General features: G+C 19.1%; 2 protein-coding genes across 4 annotated transcripts in view; one reads left to right on the forward strand and one right to left on the reverse strand.

Moving 5' to 3' along the window:
* LOC102654783 overlaps positions 1 to 24,305 on the reverse strand; it is a 44,722-nt gene extending 20,417 nt beyond the window's left edge. Inside the window, exon 1 of the mRNA XM_026444923.1 lies at positions 24,047 to 24,305. Coding sequence (XP_026300708.1) covers positions 24,047 to 24,093 — 47 coding nt within the window. The 5' untranslated portion in view covers positions 24,094 to 24,305. The remainder of the gene's footprint in view (positions 1 to 24,046) is intronic.
* A 53-nt stretch (positions 24,306 to 24,358) lies between these two features.
* Positions 24,359 to 25,242, forward strand: part of LOC727378 (peptidyl-prolyl cis-trans isomerase-like 1) — a 38,887-nt gene continuing 38,003 nt past the window's right edge. Inside the window, exon 1 of one of the 3 annotated variants that reach the window (XM_026444925.1) lies at positions 24,359 to 24,544. The gene's annotated coding sequence lies outside the window, so the exon portion shown is untranslated. Of the gene's footprint in view, positions 24,670 to 25,242 lie in introns of all 3 variants that reach the window. The other 2 variants (XM_026444926.1, XM_026444927.1) reach the window with 2 other exon arrangements.

A 25,242-nucleotide genomic window follows, 5' to 3' on the forward strand; every position in this document is an offset into this window, starting at 1 on the left:
AATAAAAAGACCATACGCTTGAATTCAACCGAATAAATTTCTCTATTTATATAAATATATATTACATATTCTTTATAATATTACAGAGATTGCCTATCCGCTCTCGTTGTTCTATAATTCTAAAATTACTATTAATTGAAAATAATAAATCATTAAGTTTTTGAAGTTTTTCTTTAAGAATTTGAGTAATTCTAATTAATATTCGTCGAATTTTAGCTTTTTCATAATAATATTATTTTGTAGAATACATTGCTGCTATGATTCTAATTAACATTACTCTGAATAAACTGAGCCTTGATAGAGTACTTCTGAGGAAGCTCATGATTCTCCTCTATTTCTAGAAAAAAAATCTCCCGAAATCCTATTTCTGATACCAATGTTACATGCGATGAACATTTGATACTATTATTTGATTTATTTGTTTATAATTATTTCCATTTTAATTTATTCCATATATATAATAATTTCATTTGTTTATATAATAAAATAATCATTATTTAAAGAGAAAGAAAATATATCAAAAAAATGATTTCCGTTTAATCAATATCATTGATATCAATGAGAATCGATCTTATCATTTTATATATATTTTATATTTTCTATGTCGCTATGATGATAATATTGGTAACAATATATACATAACCATTCAAAATTCATATGATACATAAGCTATGTTGAATAAAATAATTTTTATAACTATAAATCAAAAACTCAATTTGCAAAATAATTTTTTATATTCATGAGATTTATTAAATCTATTTATCCAAGGAAAATTTCTTCGAACATTTTTTCCCATTATTTTCAGATGCTAATGGATTATTAAATAAAAGATCTGAAATGATATTGTTTGGGGCAATGTTATTTTTGAGAAAAATATTTAGATAATATTTAAATTTGTATATTTTAAAAAATTTTATATATATATAAAATTAAATTATATATAATTTAAAATACTTCAACTTGGTTGGAGTGATCTCGAGGATATAGTGATAGCAACTTTAACAATGATTAATATTGAAAAAATTTATAACAAACACACATCAATAAATTGAATATAACAATATTTTTATGCGATACCAATTAAGAATTTTTCCCCTCCTTATGATTTCTAGATGAATTATGAAAAAGATTTTTGCACAAATCCTTGTTAAAAAAATAGAAAAAAATTAAATACATTAATTAACATTTTATAGTAAACAAGATATATTTTAACCAGATATAATAAATAATTTTTCTATAAATGATTGAGTTCTGACATGATTTACTATGACTTATTGTGAGAAATCCAGATATAGATTATTGTAAATTATTATAATAATTATGAAAAAAATACAGCATCTTTTACAAACATCCAACTGAATCTAAGGATTATTATTCACATACACATTTATCTTCCATCCATCATCAATTTTATTCAATCATTAATGAATATTTGATAGATTTGAAAGTGCATAAGTTTCTAAGAAGATAGCTATTGGCATAATTCAGCTTGCAGCGAATACATTCCAGCATATATTCCACGTAAAAAAAATAATTTTATTCTTTCTAACGGAAATAGATCTAAATACAATCTCTCCTGACTATGAATCTATCAATTGATTCAAAGTTAATAATTATCGAGTTCTAGACAATGAGAACCAACTAAATGATATCTAATTTTGATCCCAATTCTTCCAATAAACTAAGTTTTTATTGAATTTTAACTCATATTAGAAATGGCAAACTCGAATGATAAGTTTAAAATTGATGGCTGCCTAAATGTTAACTTAACAAAATTTAAAAATTTCTGTTTTACGCATGAGAGAATTGATTAATCGATTTCCTTCAAAAATTGAACTGTGAAAATGTGATATAGATTGATAAATTTAACAGTCTGTATATAATCATTGAATCATTCATAGTAAAGCTTTGCCATAAGAAAGCGTATCATCAGTAGAAAACATATTTTGATGTTATCGATAAAATTTATGAATATCTTCACAATTAGTCTCGAATTTATTCCTGAGATTCACAAATTTCAGATGTTTTCAATTATTGTTCATAGTTTTATCTTCGTCTACCAAGTTTTTATGAATTTGAAGAATGGATCTTTTTCCATGACAGTTTCGAGTTTAAAATATAATAAATCTCTTACAAACAGAGAGAGATTCTATTAGCTGATATTTGCACTGAAAGAAAAAACTGTTTTAAAATTGTTTCAATATTAATTAGATAACAATTATTTTAGCGCATAAAAGTTATGATGATATTAATGAATTCATTAATTATCATGCATACGGTTATTCTGGTATTCGTAGGCTATTTCCGATATTATTAGATTTGGTAATTGAATTGCGGTAATTGATAGATTGAATAATATAGAACAACATTTGATTCTTGAAGTTACAGAAATGTCAATACAATTTTCTTGACACATTTCTTGGAAACAAAAGACCGACATGAGAAAGACGCATATCCGAATTAAGATACAAAAAAATTTTGAGCGATCTTCAGATTTTCAAGTAACGTTCTTATCTAAAATCGTCCATTATTATCGCAATAATGATAATGAAATCATTTATAAAATAATCGCGAGTTATCGCACTAATAATGGTATAATAATGGTCGAAAAATCAGCATGTCCATTGTGTTCTTCGAACTATGTATTGTTATAATGCAAGGAGTTTAAGATTTACGCAATCAATAATAATAATTTGTGTAAGAAATTAAAAATTTATTTTAATTGTCTTTCAATGGAAATTAAGATATAGAGTAATGATTTATGTCAATATGTTATCAATATATATTAAATATATCATATATTAATATATCATAATTTGCAATTTTAGATTATATATTACAAATATTTGGTCAAACCACTGGAGAAAATTATGAAGCAAAAATTTATCTATCTGCAATCCTCGTATTATATTATTTATTAAGAATTGCGTTGTTTTTTTCACAGTTATTGGTGTATAATATCTTCAATATGAGCAAATATGAATATAAAACATTGCTAGATCAAGAGTTTCAGATAAATATTAAAAAAATCTCTTTTGCGAAGAAGTTAAGTTCTTTTCTTGTTAACTAATTTCAAGTATTGCTGAGGCGAACGGTCCTATAAAATCCATATTGATTTCAGTATAAAGCTTTTGTAAAATTCTTTCTTTTCATGTCTATTAATAGATAGAATTATTGCTAATATTCCTAAAGATTTTACAATAGAATATCATTTTAGAATATACAGATTCCTCTTTATATTATATTATATAATAATATCCACAATTTCTCGTAATTTGATAATTTGATAATTTGATAATTAACAACTATTTTTATATTTTGATATCATGGGATAACACAAGTTGAGGAAAAAAAAATTTCTACTTTTCAACTGAGATAGGACAGATGAAGGCTGATTAAAAGTTAGATTTGAATTTGCAAGTTTACAATATGATCACAAAATAATCACCTCAATGTTCAAATAATATAGTTCTGGGAACTAAAAAACATGTCACTTGTAAATAAAATAGAAAATTATTTCAAATAATCAAAAAAGATCCAGATAATCATTATTTGTTCATTCTTTCTTTTATATGATAGATGGCATAATGATTGCATCACAAGTCCATCAATATTACATGACTTTTACATCGACGATCTATTAATAGATACAGATATCGTATAAGCTATTATAATTAGAGAGAAAATAGATCGATTAATTTGCAATTATGAAAGTGAACAGACGAAGTAAATATTCCGTTTATATCTCAATTAGTAGATTCCGTTATTGTCCACACGAATTTAAATTCTTTAGCAATTCTTTGAAATTTCATAAAATGAATATACTTCAAAATATCTATGAATTTAAGAAATATCAATTGAATTTTGAAGTTTATGCAACATATTGCTATTCAATAAATAGCGGAAATATGATGAAATTTGCATGAGTTTTGCGATGTTTTTAATGATTTGAGAAGACGATTATAACAATTATAACAGTTATTATATAATAAGTCGCAAATCATTCTCCTTAAGACAGAGACATAGCAAAATTGATTACAAGGACATATAGATTGCTACAATAATTGGCCTATTACATACAATTATTGGTTCTACTTTGTAGATTATCCAAGAAACGAATCATAATTAACATGATAGTAAAAGAAAAATTCATAGCTTCAATAAGCATTTGAATTATATATGATTAATATGGGTAATCGCTTTTATCGATTAGTTCGCACTCAACAAAATCTACAAATTTTTACAATTGATTCAGACAAAAAAAGAAAAGAATCATACCCTCAGCGCATTTGATTATAAAAAACGTTTATAATGATTACAATTTTGTATATTCGTAAAAAGAGAAATTTTATGGATTAATGTAATAGTCTCTGAACACTCTAAACCTCTGAAAATGGATAACAGATTCAACAGTTGAACAAATATGCCGTACAAACAGCATATATCTTATTATACTTTTAAAGGAAAAGTTTATTACCAAATTCTGTGTCACAAGTAGGAACAGACGGTTATGAAACGACATTATATATTCATAAATTTTATTAGTTATTAGTTATTATTGTTAAAAGCATCATATAAGACATACGTAATTAAATAAAATCCAACAATATGATTTATTTGATGGATCAATTGCTTTTAAATCCTGTTTTATTTCAGGCGTAAATTATGCTGAACTGTTCTTCATTAAGAAACCATCGTATAATGATGTGATGACAAAGGCAAATCTCACAATAAACTTCTTTTTAAATGATTTAAGAGTAAGGAAATCATCTCGCATGATGAGATAAATTTTGTGGAAATTCAGAATAAATCGATGACTAGAATCTATTATGAATTTTTTGAGAAAAATTACAAGGAATTTATGACTTTGCGATCATGAAAATATCGACTAGAAATTCATTTCGTCACATGCTTCACATTTGGATGAATTGTAGAAAAGCGCTGTTGGAAATCAGGCAAGTAGTATTACAATAGGAGAAATTCTCATGTTCGATATTGTTTTTCAAAAATGGAATAAAAATAAGCAAAAAGATATAAATACAATAAAAAAAATTATTATTAATTTATATTTACAATCAGTGTGAAATTTCATAGATTGTAAACAGATTTATTAAAGTAAATTATTAATATAAAGTATAATTGAGATATGGATATATAGATATATATATCAGAAAGATGGATATATATAAAAAAGAATGCAAAATAATTCAAATAGTGAATGATTACAAAACAAAATTTAAAAATAAATGCAATAAAGCATTAATTAAATAATTTAAATATTGATTCATTAGTTTTATTCGAAATGAAGGATATTACAATCAATTGATAATCATATCTTATAAGTGAATAAAAAGAAAAATTTTTATTATATAAATAATAATATATAAAATAAAAATAAAAATAAAAAGAAACTTTTTTAATAAATAATAAATAATATCAATTTTGGATATGGAATATTGGAATAAAGTGATCTTCATGAATGAAAATAAATTTAATATTTTACATTTGATGGATATGCATTATTTAAAAAAAAAAAAAATGAAGAACTAAAACTAAAAAATTTGCAATTTATAACGAAAGTTTAATGAAAATTCCATAATAAAGTTTGGAACTATATGAGCGTCGCTAATTGAAAAATTATAATTTATCGATGGAATAATGAATCACATAAATTATATTGATATTTTAAAATGCAATTTTTTTTTTAATGCAAAGAAAAAAAGGAATATTAGAAATAATTTCGTTTTTATGCAAAATAATCTAAAGTACATTGCATACAATATGGATACTGTATAATGCGCCAACATATATTATATCATATATATATATATATATATATATATATATAATATATATATATATATATATATATATATATATAACATATATATATATATATATATCATAATTTGAAATTGATTAATATATTTATGAATATATTTATAAATATTTTATATATTCACTGTATTTTACAATATGATGTTAAAGATGAGATATCTCGATTTAAATATCGTTCATTGAATTAAGAATAAAATTAATCAACTTTCCTAGTAAATAAATTTGCAAAATCTTACATGCATGCATAAACGATTGTATCACAGATCTCATTCACAATTGCGAAGTAGTTAAATTAACAGTATAAAAAAAAATAAAAAAATAAAAAAAAAGAGATCACATAGAAGGAGATGATAAATATATTTATAAGATTTTGATTTTAAAGTGAATATTAAAAAAAAAAAAAAAAAAAAAAATATAAGATAATAAATTTAATTCGTCATTGGCATTGAGATAATATTTCACATATACATTCTTGTTTATTTTAAAATAGTTTGCATCAATTGCAATAGAAGAAATAATTACGCTATTTCGGTTATTTGTAATATATTATTCCATAGTATATCAAAAATAAAGAACATACTTTAAAAATGATAATGAATGTTTTAATAAAAGAGAATATTCCATCGATTGAACAACATTTTACAAAAAAAATGCTGTTTTGTTATAAATTTAAATTAGAAAAGAAATTATTTTTTAATAATGCAAGCAATATTGCTATATTTATCTACTTTCATATTCTTCATAATTATTAGTAATTTGCTTTTTGTTATTCTTTGAATTTATTATTTTTTATTTATTTTTATAAATTAATTTTTATTTTTGTTTTGGAATTCTATGAAACCAACTCAATACTATGTATATTATTGATTTTTCAAATGAAGTTTTACATAAAATCTGCACAAGTACCAAAAAATTAAGATACAATATAATTATATATTATATATAAATTTTTTTTCAAATAAATCGATATTCAAGTGGATTACATAAAAATAATAAATGATAGATAAAAAATTATTTTTGTCAAACAAAAACAAAGAAAGAATAAATTTTAGTACTCTGAAAAAAATAAAATTACAATAAAAAAATGTAAATTTTATATTAAAAAAAATTGTCATGTGATTCAAGATTATTGTTTATAATCCATAAAAAAATTGTTTTTCTTTGGAAATTCCATACATTGAACAAATTATTAAAAAATATGAGATATAAATAAAATTAGAAAAGTTCTTGTTGAAAAACTTAATATCATAGCATAAAGAAAAAAGTAATTGCATACCATAGAATGAAAATAAGAAATATTATTTATATAGACATGACAGATACATAAATCGATAATACTCTATGTTTTTCATAATATTGATAGAGATGATATAGTCCATATATTAAAAAATATAAATTTTTTTTTTCATTATTTTCCACATTTATAATTATTCATATGACAAGAATGAATTGGTAACAGGTGCTGGATTAATTTTTAAAATATGAAAAAGTAATGATGATAATCACAAATAAATGAATCCTTTTTAAAAAATTACATTTAAATTTAAAATAGTAATAATAGACAATACTCCATACCATTTCATATAAATAAATAAATTATTATCAAAATATATTTAAAAAAACGATAATGATAAAATAATTTTCTCATAACAATATTTAAATATAAATATAATGAACTTTTTCAACTAGATAGAACATTACAAATCTACCGAAAAAATTTATAAAATAGAGCAAATTATAAAAATACACGAATAACGTTATAAGATTATCTCCATATATAATTTAAATTCTGTGGAATTAGCATAGACAAATAAAAAAAAAAAAAAAAAAATACAAAAAAAATACTTTTATTTTATCATTTAACAAATTAAATTTCTTATTCAAATAATGATAGAAATATAAGCAAATGAATGAAAAAATTTTTGTAAATATGTAAAAAGATTATTGGGAAAAAGATAATTTAAGTCTAAAAATACAAAATTAATTCAAAAATACATGATGAACAGAGAGAACATAATGAAGAAACATAATGAAAATAGCTTTTCAGAAAGTTTGTTGATTATAGATTTAATATAACATATATTGTATTAATTCTGAATCTATGCCAATACATTCAAATCATCATTTTCTATTGATTTATATCATTTTATTTTAATATTTCTTTTCGACATTTTTTATCACACGATTCATTTATAGATATAATGGATTCAGCTAATGAAAATATGACTCAAAGCAATGTAATTAATCTGATTCATTGATACTTTACGATTTTTAGTTGTTTATATTGTTTATATGAAATTTATTTTTATTTTTTTCTAATTTCGAACTAGTATACATGCAATATTTCTTTTTTCTTTTTTGTTATTTTCTTCATCATCGACGATACTGTTATAATCAGTTCTTTGATTAAATTTCGACATTTTAATGAAATAACCTTAAGTTTTGTGCTAAGTAATCAATGATGTTAATTTTCATGATCAATTGCGATTAATTGTGATCCAATGAAAAAATTTTACATACTATTAATCGCACAGAAAATACACATATGCACAAACATATTCTCACAGATAACAAAACTTGAATTTAGAATTTGAAAAATACTGTATAAAATTCAATTTTATATTTTATGCTTTTATTTTAAATCGAATATCAAATATGAACTGAAATTCTTGTAATATTCCTAACTATATATTGTATTATTTCTAGCAGATTAATTCAAAGCGATATTGTCGTATTTGTAATAATTTCATAAATTTAGATAAAAATGTTAAAATCATTCAGTATATAATTAACAACATTATTAATAATATTATTAAAAAAATTTTAGGCAACTGTAAAATTTGTTATATCGTTTAATGTGTACAACATATTTCAATGAATATTTATTCAATGAGAAACTTAATTGATAGATTGACTTTAAAATATAACGCAATTTAAAACAAAATGATCGTATTGCAAATAGAATATATGCATATATATATATATTAAGCAAGTAATATTTTGTAACTTTTGTCTAATATTCTCAATAAGTCAAACAAAAATTATTTGTTATAATATTATATTTCTTCAAACATTGGTAAATCTTCTTGCACTTTCTTAATCAATTGCTACCTGCAGGAATGTCTAATTCTTGCATTAGAAATGCCTGTTGGAAAATCTGTCAAAACATTATTATGTTAATATGCAATGTATATTAATAAATATATCGAATTGTGTATATATTTTCAAATTAAATATCATGTAATGTATTAGTTTTTACTATATATTACATCTTCATTTATTTTTTATTATAGTTTTTATATGATTTTATGCTATTATTTTTTACATAGAATGTATTTTTATATGCTATGATTTTTTATATAGGATGCGTTACGTACTTATAACTCGTTAAGAAATAAAAAAAGAGGAAAAAAATTGAATAGTATTGTATATTTATAATGATTGTTTTCTTATATTAGAGTGTCTCATAAGTTTCTTTCTTTTTTTTGATACGAAATGAATACATAATATTTGTTGTTTAAAATTAATTTATTGCGTTATATATAAATCATTCTGCTCTATCACCTTCTTCCATCTCTTAGAAAGCCTCATTATTCCTTTTTTTTCAAAATTGTTGAGATTTTACAAAATATTTCTCGAGGTACGTTTTTATTTCGGATTTATCATAGATAGAATTTTTTTAATAACAGAAACAAATAATAACCGGATAGAACAAGATTTGGGGAATACAGAAGATGCGATAAAATCTCTCAATCAAAGTGTAACAGCTTTTTTCTTAGTCAATGCAACATGCGGTTTTGCGCATCGTGATGGCCTCATCGATTCACCAATTTTTGCCGTTTTTCTGCTACGACATCTTTCAATTTATCAAATTGATTACAATATTTTCCAAAATTGATAGTTTCACATTGAGAAAAAAGCTCATAGTAGACTATATCTTTTCAATCTCACTAAATACATAAAAGAACTTTCTTTGGATGAAGTCCAAGCTTTGCGACAGTTGAAGGTCTATTGTCCTTAAATCAAATGCATTTTCGATGCTTTTTGATACAAAATCTAAGTCTTGTCTTCAGTGACAAGCCTCTTTAAAAAAGGATCATGTCGCTGGAGAAAGAAATCGCATATAAAGACGCAATTCATAAAACCCGGTTTCCATCAATAACTGTAGAACTCAAAATTCATATCGATTATATTCTCATTTTGGTTAGGTGATTATCTATCGTTTTCCTGGAAATGTTAGTGGCATCTATTTATTTCTTGCATGCTATATCGCGAATTTTCAACGAACATAGCCTTGATAAAGTCCGTATTAGTTCCATATCGTTGCACTGACTTTTGAGTCAAAATTGCTAAATTTCTTAAAGAAAATCTCTCCAATTGCGGATGGTCGTAATATTCATAGCACCACTCCCGTAAACAATATAAATCTCGTCTGCAATATCATTTATACTTATTTCCTTTTTTAAAGCAATGAAACATAATACGTCGCAAATGCTTCCTTTGGCTATTTATATTGAACAGTATAGAAAAAAGTTTTAAAAGAGATTATGTTACCAACGAAACGTATTTTAAAAAAGCTCTGAGATGACTGAGATGACTGAGAAATCAATGCCATAAATGGCTAATAGATAAGCCTGCATGTTCATATAAAAATAATCAGTCATTTCTAGCGTAATGTAAAAAAAATTTATGGGATACTCTAATACGTAAGAAACAGGAAATGTAATACTTTAAAAAATATTTTTGCTTCGATATTTATTATTTTCCCAAAAATAAATAATAAACATTATTAAAAATTATAATTTATGTTTTGTGATTAATATAAATTAAATCAGTTGCGAATATCGTTTAAATATTATAATTATATTATATATATATATATATATATATATATATATATATATATATATACATAATATTAATAATATTAAATATATTGAATTCTATCAAAGAAAAAAATCAATAGAAATATATATTAAAAATATATTTAAAATCATATATTCATCATATTATACAATATATGTAACAACCAGAAAAAATATTTTTATGCAAAAATATTTTCAAGAAAAAAACAGAAATTTTGAATCATAAATTGTCGAAAATTCATCAATTATCCAAACAAATAAAATTTAATAATATTCATATAATGCCACAAAAATTAGTAAAATGAAAAGATATATATAAATTGTGTTTAAATCATAATTCATTCATATATAATTAATAATAGGAAATTTTTGATGATTATTGATTCTTAAAAAGATTAAACAAACAATATATGACAAATATTCATTAATAAAACTAATATTCACAAAAAAAATCATTTCATCAAAATAAACATTGTTTATACAAGGTTGTTTGGCAATCTTATAATATATATTTCTAGAGACAGATAAAAAACTATAGCAGAATTTTAAAACCATTATAAATTCGTTATCGATTGCAATATATCTAATATTATTAAAATTCATGTACATATATATCATAATTACAAGCATCGAAAACTAATAGAAATTTAATATTTTCAAGAGCAGAAGCGACTGTGAATTGATTCATAATTCTTTTAAGATTTATTTTTATTTTTATGATATAATGCATAAAATATAGTGCATTAAAAAAATTTAATTTTCAATTACAAGATTATTTTTGCATGCATTTTTATCGATTTAAATACGTAAAATCATAATATAATGCTCTTTACATTTATTTTTTATATATTTTTTTAAATATAATATATATTTTATATGCATAGAATATAATACATTAATAATAATAAGTAATATTAATAGTAATTTTTTTATATATTAATAAATACTTCCATCAATTAGCCAATTACAATATTTTATGTATAAATATATGTCAAAATATATTTGACTTATTTATTTCGTTTTAATTTATATTATTCTTATTTTAGTTTTTATTTTGTACTTAATTATAATTTTAAATTCACGAAATTATAAATTTAAGAATTTATTCTATTTGCAATATAAAATTCGAAATTCACATTGTCGTGTTTCTCTTTGATGTAACAAAAAAATAAAAATTCAAAAATTAAGATTCAGATATCAAAAATTAAAATTGTCTCTTACATTTTCAAAATTGTTATTAAAAACGAATTATTTCAATTAATAAATTCTTTATTCTTTCGATAATATTATATTTTTATTTATTTATATTATATTTCTAAATATTTCCAGTAATATATATTTTCAACAATACAAGAAGGATATATTTAATGGCGATGTCCATGAGAAAACGACCAATCTGACTGCAACAATTCCTCCCCTTCATATTGCTTATTTTAGCGGAAATTAATTATAATATTAGACAAATATCATTTATTAATAAATCCTGGGAATTTGCGTAGTTATGTACAGAACTATGTCGACAGAATACAAAATATCCCAAATGTCCTTCCAATATATTCATGTATTCAATATTGGATATAAATTATAAATAATTATTTCAACAAATCTTGAGAGAAAAAATTTTTTTTCTAATATTTCAAAGTAAATTCACTAAGTGAATAAAGTTGTTTAATAAGCCATACTAATAAAACAACCAAAAAATAAGATCCATCCAAGGAATAATTAGCGAGAATAATCGTCAATTTATTAAACTAGAAAAATTTCATATCTTAAATTTTCCAAATTTAAAGAATAAGACATTAAAAAATACCATTACTATATACCTCACAACTTTATGGAACTGAAACTAATTATAAAGAAATGGAATGTCAATCAAGACAGTGTTTATATACAATAGAATTCATATATAATATCATAAATTATCAGATATGTGTCTCAATTACTATGAAAACCATCACTATAAAGCGAATTAAAGCGAATCTTTAAATGATATCTCAGATCCATGGATCTGTAAAAAGCTTATATATGACAGTTATGAAACTATACAGTTTTTGGAATGACTGTAGCAGTAAAAATTTTATAATCTCAGACACCACGACACACAATGATTGTAAATTTCGTGATGAAACGTGGACATTACCAATTGGGCATCATTAATTAAACTCAATACTCAATAATATTCAAATATAATACTCAAAATATAATAGCTCGCACTGAGATACGCAGAATGGTCCTGTGTACACAAAATAAATATATATAAAGCATATATATGAAGAAAAAGATAATCATCATCTGCAACCACTAAGAATTATTTAAACAAAAGACAAATGACGCCATTTAAATAATAGAGATATTCAATACATATATAAATTCACGAATCAGGTTTTTATCTAAAATAATCAAATATAACTGAATTTCAACTTAATATTCCGATTGTAATTTAACGAAAACAAGCTCTTTAGGAATTTCTTCGAAGAAATTTTGAAATTAGAGCGAATAATGATTTCGAGCTAATTTCGTCAAGAGACCATCAATTAAATGAAAAATCAAAAAAGAATTCGACCTGTCAAAAAAAGAACTGATAAAAGAAAAGCAAGAAAACTATTATTAATAGTAATAGTGAAATATAAAATGATGAAAGTACTGGTAACTAAAGAATAATTGCAAAATCTATCTATCTATCATCAAATGAAATACACAATGAACATAAAATGAAATAAAGATGACAGGCGTAACCTATTATTGACTTAAAAAAAAAATTGCTATCTTAAGCAAATGATCACATTAAATGACTAAATTTAAAGAGGCAACTTATTCTAGTTCGATAGCAACTTCTGAGAAATTTGAAGATTGCTGAATTGTTTGATCAGAAATATCAATTAATTAGCACATTTTTCAGACTTAATATCTTCAGATTTCTATTTATATAAAAAATTAAATGAACAAGTACATTAGAGAAAATATTAACAATCAAAGATAACATGCAAAAATTTATAAAAAAAACTTGCTATGATAACAATGAGTACATAAATATTTATTTATATTATTATATTATAAATAATATTCAGAATAACTTTAAATAATATTATATAATAATATCTTTAAATAATATTAAATTTTTTATTATTGTTCTCAAGTGATCCTGAAAGACTTTTATTATGATTAATTATTCGTCTTGAATTGTTTAATCAAAATGTAAATAAAAGATTAATTTTATTTAAAAAAATAAGGTTGATCTTTATATTTTTTTTATATCTTCATCAATTGATGATCAGATTATTTGCTTGTAGGAACCAAACATATTTGAGTATTTTTTTTATCATCAAAAATAAATGAATTATTCAGATGATTTATTTTAAATGTCTGTAAATATCATTATAGATTCAAATATGTATATACATTAAAATATAAGTTCGAATAATCCCATTCCAAATCTTAAAATAAAATTTCTACATTGTCGAGTAGCGCAAAATATGATTAACGGTTCAAAAATTAAAAATCTGATTCAAAGATCGCAGATTTCATAATTAGAAACAAAATAAACAAATATTTATCGAAAAGATAATAAACATTGTCATTTATTAAACCTTAAATAACTTGTTAAAAGAGCATTTTATTTTATTTTTATTTTATATTTTATTTATTTTTATATTATTTTTTATTTTATTTTTATTTTATTATTTTATTTTTTTTATATTTATATTTTATTTTATGTGATTTTTTACTTTTTTGTTAAATTATTTGAAACAAATATGTATTTTAAATATATAAATATATTTAAAAATATAAGTATAAAAATGTTTTGAATTCTTATAGATTATTAAATTTTAATTTTAATTTAAATTAATTTAAATTTTATAATTCTAAAATATATATGAAATTTCATAAAATACATAAAAATTTTTTGTACAGAATTTATATTTATATATAAGATATTAATTTTAAATTGAGTATTTAATAGGATTTAAATAATTTCGAGATGTATATCAAATAGTGACAAAAAATATTTTAAAAATCATTTTATTCTTTTAAGATTGTCCTATTTTTTTTTTTTTTTGCAAATTAATATCTATTTTTTATAATATCATATCAAATTTAATCAATATTAAGACGAAAACGAATAAATTTCATTTTGAAGAATGTAAAATAATAAAAGAGAAAAATAATATCATATTATTTTAATACTAATAAATACTAATAATACTAATAAATGTTTAAAAATTTGGCTATATCAAGAAATATATATAGAATAATTGAACAACTAAATGTTATATTTAAATATATTTTTATATTAAGAATAATATTTAATCATTATATTATAAATAAATAAACAGTATTAATCTCGTAAAAAAAAAGAAGTATAATAATAGACATATAACATGAAAAATTAAGTTATTATATTTTTTTTATATATTAAAACCAAATATTAAAAATAGAGTTATATAAAATATTCAAAAATATCCAGAAATTAATTGTCATCAAATTGAAAAATCGAAATGTCACGAAGATAATAAAAAACAAAAGATTTTATCTATATCATGTCTTTTTATCATATTCATAATTTCATATTCATAATTTTCAAAATCGAATTCATTTTTATGAATGGATTTTAATATATTAACTTTTACTAATCACAAGAGTAAAATATAATATATATAAAACGTAAAATATAATATAATAATATATTAAGAATTTTCACTAGCTCAAAATTATAATGTTCTTAAAATATCAATATCTTTTATAATATGCTGAAAAAGAAAATTAATCTATATTTATTAAGAAAATATTTTATTTACAATGATAGTAAAAATTATAAAAAATTCCTTACTAAAAAATACTAAAAAATCACATGATGTCATTGAATCTTTGCACATATAATGTACAGATATATCTTGATATGGCATTTTAAACATCTATTAAAATAATATGATATATTATTTTTAATAATATGGTATATTTCTCTTTTTCTATTTTAATTTTATTTTTCAAAATAAAACTCATTTGATAATTTTCAAGATCACAATATATTATATTATATATATGTAGAATAATTAAAATTATTGTATTATATAATAATTAAAATTATTGTATTGTATATTAAATTTAATATAATATTATGAATTATAATATTATATTATAATTGACAAAAAAAATTGAAAAAAATTTACTTTCTTTGGTTATATCATATAAATATAACTAATATTCATAAAAATTGATATTTTGTATTCATTTATTGAATAAATCTAAAGTAAACATTTTTACTAAATTTAACAAATAAAAATATATAAAAAATCTTTTATTTTGAAATAAAAAACTTGTTGATCTTTCTTTAAATTGGTAAAAGAAAATGTTAAATACAATTTTATTATTTAACAAAAAAATATTTTATTGGATCGATAAAAATTTCTAAATAAAAATTCATGCAAAAATTTTGAAATTTTTTTTATTGCATTATATTCTATTTATCACAAAAATAAAAAGTTTCAAGAAAACCAGATCTTATTAACTTTGCAAAAAAATATTAAAATTCCATGAGATTTTCGAATTTATATTTTTTTTTTCTTCGAGTAAGAGAAATAACATTTATTGTAGCATATAGATATCCGAGATTTTTCTTTTTTTTTTTTTTTTCTGGCTATTTATATCATCAATTGTAATTTTCTAAAGATCCTCATATACGTTAAAACATGTAATTATATGCATCGATTCAAATGATAGATTTAAAATAATAATTGATAAAACTACAATAAAACTGATTGTGTCAACTTAATATAAATCAATTGAAAATTAATCGAATTTTAATATTTTTTCCCAGAGAATGATTAAGTTGAATAACTTTTTTGAAATTTTTTATTCTTATGATGATTAGAATAAATATGCAATAAAAAAAAAGTGAATTTAAAAATAAAATCATTTTTGGACAAATTTTCATTAATTCAAATATGTAAAATTATGCTACTCTTTAATTTCTATATATATTCTATATACTCTATCTATTCTATATATTCTTTAATTTCTATATATCTCAATCGAATTTTCAATTTATAATTGCTTAATCGAATATTATGGAAGTATTAAAAAGAACCTATTTTATGTATTGTATTTTATGTATTTTATATACAATATGAGATACCTTCCAGCATATAATGAATCATTTTAAATTTATTATTTCAACATATTTTTTATTATTTCAACATATCGCATTAAATATTTTATTTCAACAACATATTGAAAAAAATTTTTCCATTCTTATCAACAAATTTATTTCCAATTTAAATTATTGTAATGATTTCTGGACATATAAAATAGAAAAAAAAATTTATTATATTTGTTCAAAATTATTAATGATTATTTGACAAAAAATAAATTTTTTATAATTAAAATCATGATCATTTATGGCCTCTATAAATAATATAACTTTCAAATAAAATTCATCAACATTCAAAGAAATTTAATTAAAAATCTAATATTGATTGAAAATGGACTATAAAAAAATTTTTTAACTGTTATCTAGAAATATATCTAAAAAAAAAAACATATAGAGCGATCATTATGAATACTTTGAAATTGTTATATGAAATTTATCAAAATCAGAATTCAAAATATGTATATTCTAAATGATTTCTAAATTTCTAAATTTCTTTATTATAAAATATATTTTTATATTTTATATATAATACATATATAATACATATTATAATGATTATAAAATTTTTATAATTTACAAAAACATATATCAATATTTGATTTTTGTGTAATTTTAAAACAAATTTATCCGAAATTATAGAAAAAATTAATATTTTTAAGTTTAAATTAAGTGTAAATGTAATATGATAAATATAAAAAAGTGATTAAGAAGATTTTTTAAAGATTGAATTTTAAATATTAATTGTATAATTGAATTTTAAATATTCTGATAAAATATAACAATAAAGTAAAACAATAAAATAAATATATGAAAATATAAAATAGATTCCACTTCATATTTATTAATTTTTTACTTTCTTTATTAATTTTTAATTTAGATCATTATTGTGTAATATTATGTAATATAAATAATTCATTATTATGTAATATAAATAATAATTTTTACAATAGATTGTTACGAGAAGAAGTATAATCACAATAAAATAACTAATAAAATATTTTTTTAAATTTAAATTTTAACATATAACTTTTATTTATTTATTTATGCAATGATTATAAATTAACTGGTCAATTCACAATAAATACAACAAAACTAATTGTATATTAATATTAAACAATTGCTATTAAGTTGTTTTTATTAAGGAAAAAACATATATATCGCTTTCTCTTTATTTCATAGATTGTTAATGATTTAATTAAAATATTAAGTGCTTAAATATTAATTTTTTTATAGAACATAGAATTCTCAATAAATTCTAATAATATTAATGTTATCAATGAAAAAAAAAAAATAATCTTTTCAAAATTGAAATATTTAAATTTCTTTAGGAAGTTTTACAAATAAATCAGTAGATGATTAATTAAAGTAATTTAAAGTATTTTTTTAGATGTTTCTGTTAATTCTATGTATTCCATTTCTTTTGATAATAATGCAACTATATTGTTTTCTGGAAATCTATACGATTGTTTCTTTTGTAAATAAAAATATATCTATCAAAATTTTCGATTATTTGGATTTAATAGCTCAAAATCCGGCAGAATATATGTGTCCTAATTTTTTTTTAAATATCGAAATATTTCCAATGTTATATTCATTATAATTTATTAAAAATTATATTAATTATTATTCATTATCTAATATATATTCAATATCAGATTTGATAGCAATAGTCAAATGTGAGATTATTTCAATGATAAGCGATTACAATTTTTATTTGTAATTTTTATCTATTTTATGCAATATCATATTTAATTTATTAAACAAAATTATTAAATATTTTTAATCGTTAGTTGTTATACAAGATGAATTAAATTCTTTGATGAATATATATATCTTTGTTCTTATTGAAATTTAATTTCCAAACAGAATTTCATATTCTTGATTTAGAAATATCGTTTCAAACAATTTTTTAATTTTACTTTCTTCTTTATATGTAATTAAAATTTCATTGAATAAATGAAATTATAGTAATAATAATAACAAATATTTTTCTCTTGTCGAATATTCCAAAAATTTATAATTATAAACTCTAATTAACTATAATTATAAAATTATAAACTCCTTATATATATATATATATATATATATATATATATATATATATATATATATATAAAGAGAATTATTTTAATCGATTTCTTTCAAAGTTTAGTCACTGAAATATTTTAAATTGATTCTTCCATGTATCATATAAAAATACTATAATGATATCTAAATTAATAGAATTTTATTCTTAGTTGAATTATCAATAAGCAATCAGAATATACATACTAAAAGAGCAAAAATCTATTAAAAATTGATTTCATATTATATTAAATATATATTAAAAGCAATTTTGATATATTTTCGTCCAGATTATTTATATTTATTATATATTTATTACATATTTTAATTTATTTTTAAGTATATTTTTATGTATTTTTATTTTATTTTTTGTATTTATTTATATTATGTGTTTATTTTTCAGGATGAAATTAATAATTTCAATCAATTGTATTCTTCTAAAATTGTATTATCGAGCAATCTATAATATTCCAATTGTTTCTTTTTAATTAAATTCATTTCTGTGGTCATTATATAATCATTACTAATCTTATAAGACCTTATTTTAACTTATATAGTATCAAATAATATTGATATTTGATCGATTTTTTGTTATTATTTAATTAATTACCGAATTATTTTAACAAATTATGATGGTATGTTGTGATAAATCGTTTTCTTTTTTTTGTGTTTAAATAATCCAATATTGGAACATAATGTTAAAAATGAAATTTTATTTTTTCTTTTTTTCATTTTTCTTAACTATTTTAATATATAATGATTCTGACAATGATAAATCATTATGCGATTCAATAATATATTGAAAATTATTTACAAAAAAATGATAGAAAAAGATTAAAATTGTTAATAAATCATACTTAGTTTTGCATTACTTTTAATCTATTGATTGCGTTGACAAATCTATATCATATTATATATATTTATGTATGTTGATGTTTCTTTTCGTTTAAAAAATTTGCCTTTTTCGTTGATTTTTTTTAGTTCATTTTTTCGAGAATTATTCATAATTCAAAAGATATTTCAATTACTTCATTTCATCATTTTAAACATTGAGATCTTGATATTGTCATATGAAATAATCGTTTATTTACTGTTAATCATTTACCAATTGCATTATACCTTCTCTTGTAATATTTTAAACGAATATATTATAGAAATAAGCGGAATCTAAATACTGAAATTTAAAAAAAATATTTTACTGTTTAATATATAATTTAGTATACACTTTTACAAAACAGATCATTAAAACTGAAACTTGATTCGTATACATAAATAGAGATAATTGCATATTAATTTGCTATTATTTATTAAAATTAAATATACATATTATATATTATTGCTATTCTATATAAATACAATTATATTAAATATAAAATATTAAATATTATTATGAGAATCATTATTCATAAATTTTAATTCCATCATTGATCAAATTTCAAATAAATGTATTCATAAGTATATTCAATTTTGAAGCGTTAAATTTGAAGCGAATAAATAATATATTAGCTTTCAACAAATATTGAAAAATAAAAAAAAATTATTTAAATATTAAAAAATTAGATTTATTATGAAATATAACAATCAAAGAAATAGTTTCAAAGAAATTAAGAAAATAATACATTGACAGCATGCTTGAATATTTATTTAGCTTAAAATAATAGCTTTACGTAAATCATACATTTTTCGTGCGTATAATAATATTCAATAATATTATTGAACAATTCATTATATCGAATATAATAAATAATTTGAATATTTTATAGTAAATTCTTTGGAAATAATAATTATTAATGAACTAAGAATTTTTAAAACATATATTATGTTAAAATATTCTAGAAAATAATTAAAAATAAAACTTAAAATAGTAATATTACATATTATAAAATAAATATAGAAACATGGTAATTGAAAAATATTAGACTATTAATAATAATAAAAAAAAAATTATTAGCAATAAAAAATGAATAAATAAATCAATTATTTAATATATTTAATTAATAAATAATTAATTTTTTTTAATATATTTTACCTATAATATTGTAACTTATAATAATATATTCGATATAAGGTAACTTAGAAATTTGATCTTTTTAAAATATTTAAATTGAAGAAAAAACTTGATGAGTTCGACAAAGACAATGAAAAGATATAACAAAAATAAAATAGATATAATAAAAGATGTAATTAGAAGAATTGAATAAATACAATTAAATAGAATATATAAAGAAAAAATTTATTAGTTAATATAAGATTAATTAATTAATATAAAAAGAATTCAATATAATAAGAATATAAAAAAGTTTACATTTCTTAAATATGTAGAAAAATATAAAAGAAAAAATAAAAAAAAATTTTTAAATTAATGATATATTTATAAAATTAAAATTAAAATAAAGTAAAATATTATATTAAAATTTATCCATCATACATATATGTTTGTTTTTTACTTTACATGAACTGTAAAGTCAATCATATTATCATCTTCCGATTTTTAATAATATAATATATAATATATAATAACAATAAATAATAAATTCAATTTAATAATAAATTCAATTTAAATTGAAATAATCTGCTAAACCAATAACTTTTCAACATAAATAAATTAAATTATTTTTTTATAGAAATAAATCAATTAATATATTAAGTATACAATATATAATATATTCAAATTTATAAATATATAGTTCTAAAAAGTTATATAGTTGAAAAGATTAAAATAATTTCAAAATTTGTGAACATGTGCATTTAAGAAAAAATATTTTCTATAATATAATAGTTCTCATTAAAACAAACAATTTTTATTTCAAATATTTATTTTAAAAAATAATATTTATTTTAAAAAAATTTATAATATATATTATAAATTATAATATATATTTTAAAAAATAAGAGAAAAATAAAAATAATTATGTAAATAACTCATCCTATAATATAAAACATAACTTATTGGATTTCCTTTGAAAATTAGATTTTCTGTTTGCTTCGATTCAACTATTTTAATTATTAAGAGATCTAAAAAGAATCAATAAATGATTTAACGTAATACACTATTTTGCATATCGTAATCAAAAATAAATCAAAAATAATCGTAAACATCAATATATTATTCTTATAGATGATCATATTCTCATTATTATTTATTTGATTTTATTAAAATTTGATGTATTTGGAATTTTTTATATTAAAAAAGTAACATTGGAATTAAATTATATGAGAAAATCTAAAAATTATTATTTTTGTAATGAATAATATACAAATAAATTTGATTATTTTTACAGATCATTATTATATAATTACTTGATATTAAAAATTATTAATATTAAACAAATAAAATAGTGAACAAAGAAAGTTCTAATATTGTCTTCATATTCCAAGAACAGAAAAACAAAATAATAAAATTAATATTAAAATGATAAGATTTAAAAAAGAAAATGTTTTATATTTTCCTTTCAAACAGATAAGTATATATATATAATGATTTACAATAAATACATAATAGTGTAAAGTAAAACAATTACAATATAAATACAATCAAGAATAATAAATTGATTAAAACTTTTAAAAATCAAACAAAAAAAAATAATGAATAATGATAGAAATAATACAAAAAAAATAGATTATTGATTTTTTTTGTTGTTTGTTATTATTTTTTTAGTCATTCTATTATTATTTTTATCTTTTATTATTATTTTTTTTTTCAATAAGCTTAACCAACAAGATTAAAATAAAAATAAAAAATGAGAAGAAAATCTTATTTAATTGTTAAATTTGTATCATGACAAACATAAAATAAACATTAAAAATTATACAAAACTATATTATATATTTTTTTAAATTTTTTCTTACTATAACTTTAAAAAAATTATTTAAAATATATACCAAATATTTTTGTTATGTTTATTTTTTGTATACTTTATATTAATAAAAAATGATTTATTTGATAATAAATTCATCATTAAATATTTTAATTTTATATAACTTTAACAATTGTAAAATTATAGAAAATAAAACATCAAATATGAAAATGGAATTTCTAGTTCTGAATATTTTTATAAAAAAGATTTAACATCATAACTTAAATATAATTTCTTTAAAGTAGAATTGAGAGAACTACAAGAATTTAAATATAATAGATTAAAAACTATATGAATAAAAGTTTATAAAATATATAATATAAAAACAGGAAATATTCTAATCATTAGGAAAGTATTTAAATTAAAATCATAATTACACAAATCTGAGTTAAAAAGACAAATAAATTATATTAAATTCAAAATAAAATCAAATTATACTAAATATAATAATTATATATATAGAAAAAAAAAAAAAGAATCAATTCCAAATTTGAATATAATTATCCAATATAATATCTTATATAGAACCATATCTTAATAGAAACTTAATTATAAACTCTTTTATTATCTTATTTTATTATCTTTTTATTTTTTTATCTTTATTATCTTATTATATAATAAATATCATATATTATTAAAATTATTTAAAATTAATTAGCTAAAAATAATATAATCCTTTTTGAATAGAAAAATATATAATATTCTCTTCAATATTACTAAAATTATTTTAGTTTGATAAGAAGAAACAATGTTCAAATCTATTAAATTCATTTAAGAGACATTTAACTTTTATTATAAATATGAAAACTATACACATAAAGATATTTAAAAATATAACTCTACATTCAAAAAGCAAAAGAATATTATACACTTTTATAGTAACTGAATACATAAAAATGAACAAAATTATGTGTTTACTATGACTTTCAAAATTTTCCTATCATCCAAAAAATATTAATTTATATATATACAAATTACTTAATCAAAAATTATGAATAAATATTATAGAAATAGAATGAAACAGAAATAAATAATTTCATTAATTATAACAATATATAAAATTGTATTATTAGTTAATAATTTAAATTTATTTTTTTTTTTATTTATTAATTTAAAAGATAAAAGAATTTAATTATCAAGATATAATACTAGAATAAATATAAAAAATATGATTTCATTCATCATTTTTATAATATTTTCTGTATTATGTATTTTGTAAAAAAAAATAAATAAATTTGACGAGAAAAACTTACGTAAATAATAATATACATAACCTGATATCAGTGAGAGAAGTGTAGACAAAATGAAAAATATTCTTCATAATTTCAATGTATCAAAAATGCAAATCTTACTATTAAATAAAAATCAATGAAAAATATCGTTAAACGATATTTCATCGAATTAATAAATATAAATCATTGATTAAATCAATGAAATTATTATTAATAATCTTAAGTAACATATTTATTTATAAGAAGAATATTTCGAATTTTAATGTATTTATACAAAAAATAATGATCGATTTAAATTTCGGGTTTTGTAGAGCTGATACATTTGCGTTCATAAGAAATTCAAGTTTAAATTGAGGCTGGTTGATTTTAACAACTTCAATACATTTATAAAACTAGGCTTACAATTGGTTAAAAATTACATATACAAGTAATAACATCGTATCGGTGAGAATAGAGAGGAATACTAAATATTGTTTTTATCCTTGTGCCAAGGTGCTCTTACATTTATACACGTGATAAAAGTTACACGGTGCATGTGAGGTTAGATTTTGATGTTTTCATTTAATTCAAATTCTTATAATAAGTGATAGATATTAAAATTAAATCAGAAAGACATTATAAGACATTACTAAAAAAATATAATTGAATTAACTATAAAAAGCAAGGTAAATCAAATAATTTTAATTGTATTATATTGTTGCAAGAAAACGAATAAAATTATTGAGAAAACATAATAGAATGAATAATTCAATGATTTATTGAATTTAATTTAATCTTTTTTTTAACATTTTAATAAATTGTTACTTATAGTTTTACTTTTTCAATATGATATTATTATATTTACAATAAATAATTTCATATATAAAATTCTTTTTATTAAAAATATTTTAAATATCAATATTAAAAAATTAAAAATTTCTATTATTGTAATAAATATTGAATATTATTCAATGAATAATATTAAAAATGACAATGTAATAAACAATATTATAATATAATTAAATATTATAATATAATATATAATATAAAATATTAAATATTATAATAATTAATAATAATATAATATTAAAATTTTTTGTTAAATTTTTGTAAAACAATAATATAATATTATATTGTTAAGTAAAATTGATAGTATTTAAATAATTTGATTATTTTATTTATTTTATGGAATCGTTAATTAGAATAAATGTGTTAAAATAACTTATTTCCGTGAAATTATAATTATACAAATTCTAAAA

The sequence above is a fragment of the Apis mellifera genome, linkage group LG14 (genome assembly GCF_003254395.2).
Source record: "Apis mellifera strain DH4 linkage group LG14, Amel_HAv3.1, whole genome shotgun sequence".
NCBI lineage: Eukaryota > Metazoa > Arthropoda > Insecta > Hymenoptera > Apidae > Apis > Apis mellifera.